Below are 13,951 nucleotides of genomic sequence, written 5' to 3' on the forward strand. Positions count from 1 at the left end.
CAGATGGTTGTTAGACAGATTGCTTAGACCAACTGCAGCCTCAGCTGGCAGGGACCTCACAGATCATGACACGGATCTCCTGCTGCCAAAGATACCATGTCTGATAGGGCCTGTCATACACAGGGTCGGCTCCTGCTGCTCCTAAAATTTTGTTTATGTTCATTATATCACTTGGATAAAAGTTAAGTTGGTGTTTATCCTGCCAGCACAGCTAGTGATTCCTGTGTCTTACCTCATAGGGTGAGACAGTTCTGTACTTTGAATCCCTGAATCTCACTAGATTGACCATGTTCGCATCTACCTTGTCATAGGAGGAAATTCTTGAAGTCCACAGGGTTATGAAAGAGGCGGAGAGTTAAAGATGAGCACAGACTAATGTGTCTTGCATAGAGGACTAAATGCTGCTGCACAGATGGGTACCAGTTTAAATATGCTGTTCATTTCTTGCTTGCCTTCCTATCTCCAGTTTACCTGAAGCTTCTCTGTGGTTCATCAGGAGTGCTTACACGTTCAATGCCTGTAACATCTGGGACCCATCTTGCTTTTGCACATACATCTACTGTATGTCACATCTGGGACCCATCTTCCCCGCCGTGCGGCTGTATCTACTGTATGGAACATCTGGGACCCATTGTCCGTCTTCTGTACAGAGTCATCACCAGGGAAATGCAGCATGCCCTGGGTACTTATGTGTATAACCAACTGAGTTCAGGTTCATGAGTCCCCATAATGAAAGTCAATGGAAAACACATTGGAACTTACTACATGACCTGTCTGCAAGAGTGTGTGTGGGTATTGTAGTTGTGAGCTGAGATTACCATTTCTTTAGTGTCTACAATGTTCTAGGCACTGGGAGAGCAGTCAAAGTAGCATGTTATCACAGCCTGAGATGGGAGCTGACAGTGCATATGGGAGGGGTCTGAAGATGGAATTAAGTTTCTGTGCTTGTCAGAGTCTCTTTTGAGGGACGTTTGCTTATCGAAAGGTGGAAGGTGGGTACTGCAGTCATTGCAGTATGGGCAGAGGATGGTAGGAACAATACAGATAGAGAAGCGACCACCAGTTTCAGCTTGGTATGAATGATCTCTTGAATTTTGATCCAAATGGAGCTCCTGGTTGCCACACTGGATCACTAGCAGTCAATATAGAAAAGTTTGGAGGTGACTAGAGTACACAATGGGCATAGCCGTGCGGGTATAACTTCTGACAAGCTGCTAGAGAAACACAGCTCAAGCCACCCCGACCTGGGGCATGGCAAGGGTGTCACTCATCATCACCCCTTCCAGGAGGTGCCAACCACAATCTCAATGAATGGGAACATTAGGAAATGAAGTCTCAAGAGAGGAACGGCCTCAGAGGATCATCATGAACATGATGGCCCAACTCAAGATCACTGGCATCTGAAGAGCCTACTCTCTGCATGTTCCAGAAAAGAATTTCAAATGCTGTAAAGGCATGAAACTGCTGCTTTTTACACACTGTGGACACAGATAAGGCATCCGATGCAGTCAGGGGTAGAATTTCTATATCTGCTGACACCATTCTTGGGAGGAGATAGCAATTTATGCAGATACCTCTTTTTCTCTATTATTTACCAGCTTCTCCACATAGTAAAATAAGTAAGTTAGAGTGACCGAGGTTTGCTAAACTTTCAGCTATAAACTTTTAGCCTAATAAACACCACAGCACTCTTTCTGGGAGATGAATCCAGGGATCCTTCACAGCATGAACACTCACAAGCATGGGTCATATGGACATTTCCGTAATGTATACTTCACAACATCTTATTGCTCAAAGCCAAGGATTAATGGATGGAGGGCAAATGGAGGCAGGGATTGATTTGCTCACTGCTAAAGAGAAGTGTTCCTGGAGGATGATACATTCAACAGCTTGTGTGTGGTCTCTAAATCTTCCTCTCAAAAAAAGCTATTGAGGTCATTGTAGGGGGATAACCACATTGCATTTCATGCTTTTTTACTCCTATGCAGAAAGGGCTCTAATCTCACCAGCTGAGTTCCTCCCACTGTCAGGAAAAAAAAAAATATGTCTGTGGTGTACCCAGTATCCATGTCAGAAGCTCTTCTTGTTTCTGACTTGCCTCCAGAACAATGGCTACAAATTCAAATCCCTCCAGATCTGGAGTGCAGAGAAATTCCTCTCTGGGTAATGGGTAAGCTGCTCCTTGCACCTGTGTTTTTGGGCAAGATGATCTCCTCTGACAGCTTTCTCTGTGGGCTCCACAAGTGTGTGCTGGGTCATATGCACGGGGCCATGGGGGAGAAGAGATGCTCAGCTCTGCTTTGGTACCCATCCTCTGATGATGCGTTAGCTTGGTGATCTGTTTTTGCCAGATGAAAGTGTGGGTAGAGGTGGGGTGGGGAGAGGGGCATTTTTTTTTACTTTCCAGGTGTAGGAAAAACACATCTCACCCAACGTTATTCACATAGAACTTGAAACCAATTATAGGGTCTTTCCATAGCCAGAGGAGAAAATCAGAATCCTCCAGAGAGTGATTCATCCCCCCAGACAGAGCTCTGAGATAACAGGGATGATTCACCCTCTGGAGATGCTGATCCTTTTCCACTACTGACTACCTGAGATGAGTAATATCTAGACGGCTACGGTCAGAGGAGACAAATCCACCTGGCCTGCCCGAGTGAGACGTGGGCACAACAGAAGATTAGCTGTTGTGCTAAGGGAAGGAAGGTTGTGTACCAAGGCCATGGAGGATGACTCAGAAGAATTTTTTTTCCTTCCTGGTGGTGTCTTAGGATCTCCCACCATGAGGGAAGGATCTAGCACTCCAGTCATAGCAGAGGCAAGAAGACACCAGCCTCCTGGTCCCAGTCACTTGACTCCCCAACTGCAAACCTTGCCCAGGCTGCTCTATTGTAATGCCAAATGGCAGCATGGCTGATCCCGCAGATGTTCTTTGAGGGCTACAAAGGGGAGGCAGTAAATCTGCTCACTGGGTCCTACTGAAATCAAGTGATCAAGCCACAGTTTTTGCCCCTATAAGTATGATGCATTTTCTGCCAAGTGGATTTGCCAATGGCTTTTGCAAATGTGTTATTGTCATTACAGTAAAAATGCTCATGCTCTTGTCCCGGGGGATACTTCATAAAAAACATGGGGAGACAAACTGAATGGCAGAGAAAGGTGCTGGAATAAGACATAAGGTCCAGCCACATTGTTTCCCAGTCTGGGATGCTCTTGAACCCAGACCACGGATTTGGATCAGGTCAGTGTAAGCAGAGGAACAACTCCAAAATCTGAATCTCGAACTGTATTTGTATTTTAACACAGCTTTTCCTCCTCAAATCTGGTCTGATATTGCCAGATTATTGCTGCCAGTCCTGGTGACAAACACAGACCTGCAGTGACAGCCGTGGAGAAAAGAGCTAGTGAGCTGCAGGTTGGATGACAGCCTGTGGTACACGGAACCTGAAAAGTCTTGTCTGCTCAAAGTCTATGCCAAAAAGCAGTAACTCCTCTGAATTTGGCTTGTCATTCCTGAACTAAATTCCAAGATGTTCCCACAGAGGAGGAGAGTCCAGTCCCCTCCAGGGACATCAGCTCACCTGAAGCCAAAGCCTGAACACAGACAATACAACTCTAACGTTTCCTCACCATCTGTGCTCAACTACACAAGCTACAAGGGCCACTTGCCATTTCCAGGTGAATCTCAGATTGTGCACACTACACCTGGGAGGAAGGATCACAGTGCGTGGAGCCAGAGAGGCTCCTGCTTCCATACAGCAGAGAGGAGTACGAACAGCAGCCACTCTTCAGCGAGGACTCACCACAGCATGGGTACTTCACTGCATGGAAGTTACCTGCAGTACATCCAGATGTGTGGCATGCCTGACTGTAGGGTTTACTTGGATGTGGTAGACCTCTATTCTTGGCCTCTCCTAGACTTTCCTCTTTGCAGAAATACCACTTAACACTTAAAATGCCAAAATGGAGACCAGACTTCTGGAAACAAACTTGGGGACAAAACTCCACCAACTTATCTGTGTTCATCTCCAGAGATGGCTGCTGAGAAGAGGTGCCTCAGGGAAAAGAGGGAATTTCAGAGATGGGGCAGGAAGGTTTTGAGCAGCATGTCCTCTAGAGTGGAAGGAACTTCTTTAGTGCGCTGCCTGCACTGTGACACTTCTTCTGGACTCTGTTTCCTGCCACAGGCACGCTTTCTGCTGCAAAGGGGTCTACACAGGTGAAATTCGAGGACCTGAGCAGTGATCTATAATAGGTGAAACCCAAGTTCCTGTGCTCTCAGCAGCAGCAATCACCAAGAAAGTACTTGCGGTTTTGTTTCAGCCTATCTTCAGATTCGCCATTAAGAACTACCTCTTCCCTGACCTCTTTTTCATTGTACACCAGAAAGACCCTGTACCCAATAAATCGTGTTACAGGGCCGAGGTGGTCTTGCCACAAGACAGCTTCTATGCCAACAGATTGTAAGTCACTGCTATGTTATGTTGACTTTATAGATTTCTGTTTCTTCCATAGCTTTTATCCTCTAAACATCCAATGGAAACAACACCTTTCTTAAACCTTACTGCATCACATGTGATTTATAGAGATGAATATTGCTGTTAACAGCAAACCGTCAAATCTCAAATAGATCAAAGAAGAGAAACGAGGAACGAATTGACTGAGCTCTTCAGGCCATGCTGATCCCAAAGTAATTTTTTTCTTCCTTCTGTCTTAAGAATTTATATGCTTGTGAGAATCTGATCAGGTGGGAGGAGCTTTCCTCCTTTGTCTACATCAAAGTCCACATGTTCTGAAATTACTATAAATCATTCTTTGCATTTTAATCTCTGGCCATATGTATAAAAATAATTACCTGCCTTGAGGGACAGAGGATGAAGTAGTCTTTATTGCATTTCCATAAGACTCCAAAGGATCCTGCTAAAGATATCAGAGAAGTGGCAAACCAATGGGTTGAAGGAACTGGTTTATTTTAGTTAGAAGTAAAATTAACCTGTATGCAGGGAGTGTACGTCAGGCTGATTTAGTGCTAAGAGATTATGAGTGAAATTAGAATATAATGGGAAAGAATATTTATAGGAAACATGTAAATGCTTGCAATATTTTTAAGAGCAATGTAAATGACACAGTGTCTTCCAGGTTGCATCCTGTCAGCTTATGAAGGCGTCAAATCCTTCTGCAGTACAGATGTAAAGAGGACAGACACTGCTGTCATGTAAGCACCTACAATGGGAAGGTGATGTTAGCAGGACCAGTGCCAATGGAGTCCTCAGGGAGACTGTGGCCATCTTCAGCTGGGAACAACAGATTTGTGTCAATGTGGCAAGTGAATTCTGCAAATATTTCAGAGGCATGCAGTGAACAAAGACTGTGAGGAAGAAAGGTGAACTAAAACGAGAGCAAGGACAAGATCCCAGGGAATGTTGCCCACCACCTGTGATGGCTAGCAGTGTACTGGGTGCATTAGCCACCAGGTAGCAGGAGATGGTGAGTGACACATGCTGACATGGAGGGAAGGTCTCTTGGTTATTTGCAGTTGCTTCTCTGACATGCTGCACACCTGAGCAGTCACCAAGAGACAGAAGACAGATGGAGACCCAGTCACAGGTTTCTCTTCCTGGAGCCCTTTGCTTTAGCAAACACACCATCAGTCCAACAGCGGGAGAGTCAATTGTTTTGGGATACAGGGCTAACAGACTGCCCACAAGGACCAAAGCCAGTGTTTCCTAGCATTTTGGTGCATCTTGCCAGGAAGACAAGAGAAAACTCAAAGTGCATGGTGGAAAGGAGGCAAGAAGAGCCTGACCTCGTGGTGCAGGAAATTGAGTCTTCACTCCCCATGAAAGGAAGTGCTGCTGCTCCTATTGGGGAAAGAGAACATGGCAGGGCAGGGAGTGTGGCATGGCTGCCAGACAGGAGAGACTGATGGCAGAGGAAGAGGTGAATGCAATGGGGAGATTTGTTAAAAACTGGCTGGGAACTACTCTCCAAGTCTCACGTACCACAATAGGTTTCTGTGTTTGTAAATGGTGGGTGAAGTAGGGTATGGGCTCAGTGTGCTGGAGGCTGCTGTGGAAGCAACAGCTGTGGGGAAATCCCATGATCAAGGCTGGTCCAAGGCCCTGACTGTCACTGATCACTTGGACCATGCAGAAATATCTGAATATCATTTTATTGGACTAAATGGGCTTTGCAGATCTTTAGCCAAGACACTGGACCTCTAGTTTCTTCTTATCCTAAATTTTGGTATTGATGGATGAGGATTTACATGTTCTCTCTCCCTCTGGAGCAGGGTTACCAGTTGTTTAGATGTTTCTGGACAAATCCCTGTGCATGCAGGCCAGGGAATGGGCTAGAGCTGTGTTTAACTCCCTGATAACTCCATGCTCCAGGTACCAAGGCCTTAACAAGGACACAAGTTTTGATACACAGGTGGGTATTACAGCTAGCAGTCATCTCAACTATACTCTCGTATGTCTCCTTCTGAACTGTGTGTCTCTCTCCAGCTGTGAATGGAGTACCATCACAATCTCCGAAGGCAGCTGCCTACTTCTAGGGGATGGGTTTCTCCCCCAAGGCATCTACTTCTGTCTCTTGAGTAAAGGGTACTGCTCAGAAACATGAAGATGAGCTCAGCTGGAGCCTGCAACACTGCTGATGTCCCATTGGGGGTTAGGTGCCTTTATGTGTTAGTGTCTCCATGCCAGCTATGTCCATACTCTTGGGGTCTGGGGTCTACACAAGGTGACGTGCAGCCACAAGTCTCAGTGGGAGGAGAAATGAGCTACCACGAGGCAGGAGATGAATGAGTGGATGCTTTTATCCATCAGGGAGAAATGTGACTCCGGAAGTTTTGTACCTAAGTTGCTGTGTCTCAGTGGGTCAGAAAACCTGCTACTGTCCTAGGGATGCCCATAGTCTCTCAACATCCCAGCAATTAGCTGCTAGTGAAGTTCTTCCTCGGTTTAGAAGAAGGAACCTCAAGGAAATGCACAGAGCTCTGGGATTCATGGCGATAGGCTAGAAATCAGATCACAACGCTACCACCACGGGCTGGTGCTGGAGCTGAACTATGGCAGTAACTTTGGGAAAGCTGCACTGGGCTGCTTAGAAATTTTATCCTCCTGGGAGCCCCTGGCCTCAAAGTCAGGTGAGAGAAGCTGTGATGACTGTCCTGAGGCCACCATATAGCCACCCATGCTGAAAAAGCTGTAACACTCTTCTGGCTGGCACTAATCTACCCTTCCCCCTCCAAACTGCTTTAGACAACACCCACCCAGATGAGCCAGACACATGCTAAGAACCTTCCCCAAGTGCTGATCTGCAAGAGGATCCAGAAAGAGCCAGCCATTCTCATCCCTTTCCATAAGTATTTGAGAAAAAAAAAACAACCAACAAGAGTTTATCTTGATCTCTTAATACATCAGGTCTCTTTTCTCTTTGCTTTCTCTACCTCTGCAAGCCTGGTAATTATAATTTATAGCACCTGCTCACATTGAAATACCTTGGACTCCTTCTGCCTGGCAGAGGAACAGACACAGTGCCCATCTGCTTTAGGTAAGTGCTCACAAACCACAAAGTCGTTAATTAAACTGACACACGACTGTTCCAGAATACACGTGGTATGTTTTTACTGCACCTATAAACCACTGGTAACCAGATCCTCTGCCAGGGGATCACAACCGGATCAGAGCATTACGTAAAGCCTTGGCACCTCTTGCAGGGCTCAGAGCATTGCCATCAGGTGTGCTTGCTCTCTCTAATCCTCCCCACTCGGCTTCCCAACATGCTTCCCAGATAAAGCAAGACTGCTGGGAAGCAGCTCCCTCACACTTGGTAGGAGGCTCAGTCTCCAGAGCTTTGTCTTCTCTTATTTTGAAATCCAAATTCTTCTTTGTGGAATCTAGTGATCCCCACCAAGGTCTCCTTCCTGACAGCTTGGGCTGCAGGCAGTGATGCCTCCACATCTTGTAGCTGACAGGGAGCAGGGCAGGTTTGATTTTGGCCCCACGGGCATGGCTGCAGCTTCAGAGGACCTGTGATAAGAGGTGTTTGTAAGGACAGGGGTGTCTGATGTGGATGGGAGTATTTGGGTGGATTTGACACTTAGCTCCTCAGGCTGGCTGGCTGGCACCCCTGGGGCAGAGTGAATCAGTAAAACCTCAGATCGGGAAATGCTGAACCCCTGTAGTGGATGCCTCTCTCTGGAGGAGGAGTCATCCAGACCACATGAAGTCCCTGATGAGTGATACTTGGTAATACTCACTAAGCCACCCTGGAGCAGCCAAGCACATGAAGTGATGGGGAATGGCTGTCCTAGACCTACGAATGCCCTTGGCACTGAGTCCTAGTGAATGACTGGTAGCTTCCACCTGGTCTGACAGTCTTCCCTGCCTCTGTGTAAGAGTTTGCAGGAGGAAGCCCTGTTAGTGTGTTTGAAATAGTATTTGCCAAAACTCAGGACTGGTTAAAAAAGATATGTGGGGATCACTCAGGGCAATGGGAATATCCTCTTGGAGATCATCCACAGGGGAAAGTCCTGACCCTCCCATCTCACCTAAACTTGCCTGAATATAAAGTTAGGTTTTTGGCATGCCGTCCTGTGAAGCACCAGAATTTCAGTAACTTAGGTTTCCTGAGAGCCAGTATGAATCTTCTAGGTTAGTCAAAATTAGTGTCCTCCTGCTGCTGGTTCCTGCACCACAACACATTTTTTGTGGGTGACACCATGCCGGCCATGGAAAGTCCTGCACACCTAGAGCACATGGGTTGTCAGCTTTGAGAAGGCTCCTTGCATGAGGACAGATCCTCATCTCAGCCAGGTCAGGAGGAAAGAGCAGGAGGAGGCCCACAGGGGGAGAGCAGTGCAAGCATGGTCTCCATGACACCTGGGCAGTGTTTCTCCTTCCTTGTTTCTGGTCTTCTAGAGACGGATGTGAGAGCAGGACTCAGGCTCTGTTAACAGACAGCTGCTGCTTCCTCTCCCTGGAGATGGAGTCCTTAGTTCAGGCTGCCACAAAAAAAGCTGTGAGGAAAGGCGTGCAAGGCACACACGCAGTGCAAGAGGGCTCCAATGTGGAACAAGCTTTCTTGTGGGCGAGGTACTCTGGAGAGTCGTGTTCATGCCCTGGCTGTGCCGTGGACTCTCTGATCATCCTGGGCAGGAGACTTCTACTTCCCTGTGCTTCACCCCCCAGTAAAAAAAAGAGGAATAACTCTCTTTCTGCTTTCTGAGTGACGATATTTATCGTAGTTTCTGCCTGGGCTTGCCCTGAGCATGTAATTACAAGTTGATCTCCTGCTGCTAGAGACTCCCAAACTTGCTGCAAACTTCCCATCTGGTGCCATGGCCTCGTGGCTTGCTTCTTGCCTGAGGAGCATCTGGGTGCCTGCACTGTCCAGCACTCTCAGACAGCAAGCGGAGGGGCCTCAGTACAGGTCTGAACACGCCTCATGACTGCGACCCCAGCTTGGACTCTAGCAGTTCAGTTCCAAGTGCTACCAAGGCTTGGGTGCATGTGTCCTATCTCAGTGGGCATCCTCTCTGAATGCTCAAAAGGCAAGACAGCTGCTACCTTTGGAGACAACTGGAGTCTATTAATAATTATTTTTCACTTTCCTATTTTAGAGAATTCACTGACATATTTCAGCTCTAACTTGCTGCTGAGCAGGCAGTAAATACCAACCTCTCTCTGTCCCACAGTGGCTAGAAACATCCCCTTCTGTCACAGTTGTTTGGCCACCTCATCCCTTGAATTCCCTGTTAAATCTTACTGGTAGAGCTCAAAACAATAGTTCTCAGCTTCCACGTAATTTGGCTGCTTCTGTTATAAACCTGAGAAAAGACTTGTGTATCCAGAAGTCTGCCTGTTTTTCCTCTCCTTTCATACTTTCCCTTCAAATCCTGCCTAAATCCCAGAATGACGAACATGGACATCAAATGCAAATATCTGAAAGAGCAAGAAAATAGCCAGCACACAATCCCTTTCTGTCTAGTACAGCTGTTCCTGTTTTCAACCCCCTTTGCAGCTGTCCTGCCTCCTTAGCCTGTGTTGCCAACTTGCAAAGCAGATAGTTAATATTCCACGAAGTGCCATGCAAGTCCGGTAACTCATGAACTGTCATGATGTGCCATAAAGCCACTTCCTCCTCTGAATGGAAAAAAATAGTCTTTGGGCAACATGAGTACACTGGGTCTCGGATAGCCTGACCAGAAATGCTCGGAAACCATGCTGTGGATGACCTATGGGTATTCCAGGCTGGCTAATTTTTTGGCAAGGAATACACAAGAGTCTCATAAACTTGTGGAAAATGACTCTGATATTTGAAAAAGAAGAAAAAAAAATCTCTAACACAGACCTGTACTGGAGGCTCTTGGCCTGAGCTTAGTAACTACATTTGGAGAAGTCATGGCAGCACCAGGGAAAACCAAGCAGAGCGTCTTAGCTCTGTATCTATCTGCCTTAAGACACAGTGACTGTCCACACTGTGCCATTCCTGTTTTTCAAATCAGGTCTCATTTATCTTTATGGAGCATTTCCCTGTTGGAATGCAGAGAGAAGGAAAAGGTGGCTAGAGAAGAGCATCTCTAAACACGAGATAGAAGAGTGAGGGCAGGTATCCTAAAAACAGATGGTGAGGAGAGGAGGAGTGAGGGAACCCAGAGGGACTAGGCATCGATGCTTGTGCACTGCTGGGAAGAAAGACCTGGCTGAAGTACCAGGGCTGAGGTGAGCTTTGAAAGCAGAATAACAGCCCAGACAGGTTGGTCCAAAAGGCCCGGGCTGCTGGGGAAAGGCAGGAGGTCCCTGCTCAGTCACCTCGGACCCTGGGTGGGACCCTGCCAGCTAAAGCAGCATGGTCTGGGGACAAAAGGGACACAACTGGATACAGCAGCCTCTCTTGCCCCGATGCTGTGTCTCTTGAAACCAGTCCTAATATGACAGGCATTAGGCATGTCCTAACCAGACATGCCCTGACACTCAGCCCTCTCATTTTATTCCAAGCCTAGTCTCCCTCAGGTTGTCTGAAGCAGCTTATTTCTTCCTGAAACTTGCTCTTACTGTTCAGTTTCTGCAGGAAGAGCATGAGATCCCAGCTGGCCCGAGCTCTCCCTTCTCATTCAAGTTTGGAGACACCTTGGGGGAACCACACTGGGCGAGATGGCCTCAAAGTGTACTAAGAGCCAGTACCTCTGTGTTGATCTAAGATAAACTGTCCTCTCACCCTGAGCCTTAAATGAAGCCCCAAAGTCCTGTGAGCAGCTTCTTGGAGCATTCAGCATTAGTTGTGTGCCACTTGGTATTTTGGGGGGGGCTGTTGGCTATGGGGATGGAGAGTGTGACCACTCAGCACCATGACCTTCCATCTCGCCTTTCCCTGCTTTCACTTGGAAAACAATCTAATCTCCAAATCCCCAGGGTGGGGGTGGGCTCGACTCTGGCACTTGTGGTGATGTCAACAGATTTTAATAACAGCCACAACCATGGCACAATGATGTTTCAGCAACAAATGTTTCAAATCTCTCTTGGCAGAAAGAACATTCATATCCTGCACAGCCAACACCTCCATTGCATACTTGGTGCTGGGAGGACACTCCTGGAGAACTGTGCCCAGTTTTGGCCTGCCCAGTATAAGAAGGATGAAGAGGAACCAGACAGGTCCAGTGGAGGGCTGGCAACTGAGGCAGGGTGCCAGAGCACTTGCCCCATGAGTAGAGGTGGCAGGAGATGGTTTGCTTTCACCCAGCAGAGAAGAGGCTAAGAGGAGATCTGCTAGCAACCTGCAACTAAAGATGATGGAACCAAGCTCTTCTGGGTGGTTCCAAGTGATCAAACAAAGAGTAATGACCACAAATTGCTCTCCAGGAGTTTTCTGTTGGACTTGAGGAAAAGGTTCTTCCCCAGGAGGGACAGTCCCAAGCAAGGTCATCAGCAAGGGGGGAATCTCCATGCTTGGAGAGTTTCAAGGCTTGGATAGACAAAGCTGCAACTGCACCACCTAGTATTAGTGACAGTCCTGCTCCAAGCAGGAGGCTGGCTTGGAGACCCCCAGAAACCACTTCCATACAATATTTCTAAGATAAAAAGACACAGTAGCACTAGGACTGAGATTATGGATTAGGTTTTCAGTGGTTCAGCCCAATTCTTACAAGTTTCAGCCGTGCTGCTTACACCAGCCGAGCAAGTGCCAAAGAGACCTGCCCTGAATTCAGTGGCACTACCAGGGTTTGGTTGCAAGTGTGTCCCTACCCAAGAAAACTGCAAATATTTCAGTGGTGTGTGAATTTTAGTGAATAGAGTTGCACAAGCCAGCTGTGGGTATAGTTGCCTTAAAAGAAATGCATGATCGCAGCCTCAGCTTCTTCCTATGGCTGAATGACTAAAAGTGTTTTGAAGCATTTCTACCCTGACTTAACTACCCTCTATCTTGGCAAAACAGCACAACTCGCATGCTGACAGAGCAGAGTGTCCTCTGTGCTCCCTGGCAGGTCCCTTCCCCACTGTGGTCCACAGTGGAGAGGATAGAGCCCCTTCTGGGTTGATATTTTCCAGCATTCCTTGAAATATGCATTGGCTCTTGTGGCCTTTTCATCACGATGCACACATGGGGAGCTGTAATTTCAACATCTTTACCAAGACAGTGTTCCTTCCGTGAAAACCGCTCTCCCCTCCCTTCTACACTAAGTGACAGTAATCTTTGCTTTAATTGGAAAAGAAAAGGGAGAAGGGACAGAACATCCTTGACAAAGGAACTAATGACTCAAATGCTGGGAATCCCAGGGCCTGAGGGACTGTGCAGCTTGCAGCATCGATTTTTAATGACTTACAGAGATTGGAGGTTTGGAAGATCCCTCAGTGCCTCTGCAGGGATGCGACTCAGCTGATTGTTCTGCAACATCCTATAATTAGAAAAAAAAAGAAAACTTTGTTTAAAAAAAAAAAAAAAGTCTGACACAAAATGGAGGCATTGCTCCTTGTTTCTGAAGCTGTCCTGGACTCTTGCTAGAAAGCCAGAGGGGTTGGAAAGCAGCATGCTGGTCACCCAGTGCTCTTAAGTAAGCTCCCAGGTCAGCTGCAGTGCAGGCTGCAGGATCCTGCAGCAGAGGGTCCCAGGGGCGAGTGGTGCTGCAATGGGGGATCCACTGGGAGGATGTGGCCATAAAGGGACCTCTCCACTGCACACGTGTATCTGTTAGTCCAGAGTAATAGCAGTGCTTTCAGCTGTCCCATATTTATAGTTGTGTAAGACATCCTTCTCTGGGTGCGTGTCAGTGGTGGTTACCTCTGCAGGGTCTATGGAAACTACCCTGTAGGCAGGTTTCTTATTCAACTTGTGATGCAGCTGCAAACACAATGGATGAGGAGCCACTCCACAGCTGTTTGCTAAGGGGCTTCACAGCATTGGCACCACTTGCAGCAGTAACTGGAGCTGTTGTGGAAAAAAACCCAACAGCCCAGGGGCTTCAGAGAGAGCAGGTGACTGGGTCTGTTGGGCTGAACAGGCAGGACCCAGGGGGACTTCTCAGAAATGGAAGTGAGTGTAGGGCATGGAGAAGGGCCATGGACACTGGAGTAACGACACAAGTGATGGAAGAGGGGGATACATGGGGTGGCAGTGCTCCTGTCCCAGAGGTGGATGTCTGGAGATTCAGGCAGGGTCAGCACTGGACCCTGGGGGTATTTCTGACCTGGCAGCTGTGGTCTCCTCTCACTGCCCTCCTGGAACACCATGCACGTGCTGTTGACATCTCTGAACAGGCCAAGGTTTTGACTCTGGACCAGCCTCTGTCCTGAAACTACTTGTTCCCACCAGAACTGGGACATTATGGGCAGATGTTTCTCTGGAAACACATCCCAGTGTGGTAGCTGGGCTGGGGAAAGTGCCTAAAGAACGGAATGTTTTACATAGCTGAGGTTTGTATTTCCCTTCAGGGAGCGGCTGGAGATGA

At 47.5% G+C, this 13,951-nt stretch overlaps 1 protein-coding gene across 1 annotated transcript in view; it reads right to left on the reverse strand.

Annotated features, from left to right (window-relative positions):
- Positions 1 to 12,900, reverse strand: part of LGR6 (leucine-rich repeat containing G protein-coupled receptor 6) — a 69,703-nt gene extending 56,803 nt beyond the window's left edge. Inside the window, exon 1 of the mRNA XM_010085659.1 lies at positions 12,830 to 12,900. Coding sequence (XP_010083961.1) covers positions 12,830 to 12,900 — 71 coding nt within the window. The remainder of the gene's footprint in view (positions 1 to 12,829) is intronic.
- Between the last annotated feature and the right edge of the window lie 1,051 nt (positions 12,901 to 13,951).

Source organism: Pterocles gutturalis, unplaced genomic scaffold (assembly GCF_000699245.1).
Source record: "Pterocles gutturalis isolate BGI_N339 unplaced genomic scaffold, ASM69924v1 scaffold17540, whole genome shotgun sequence".
In the NCBI taxonomy this organism is placed as follows: domain Eukaryota; kingdom Metazoa; phylum Chordata; class Aves; order Pterocliformes; family Pteroclidae; genus Pterocles; species Pterocles gutturalis.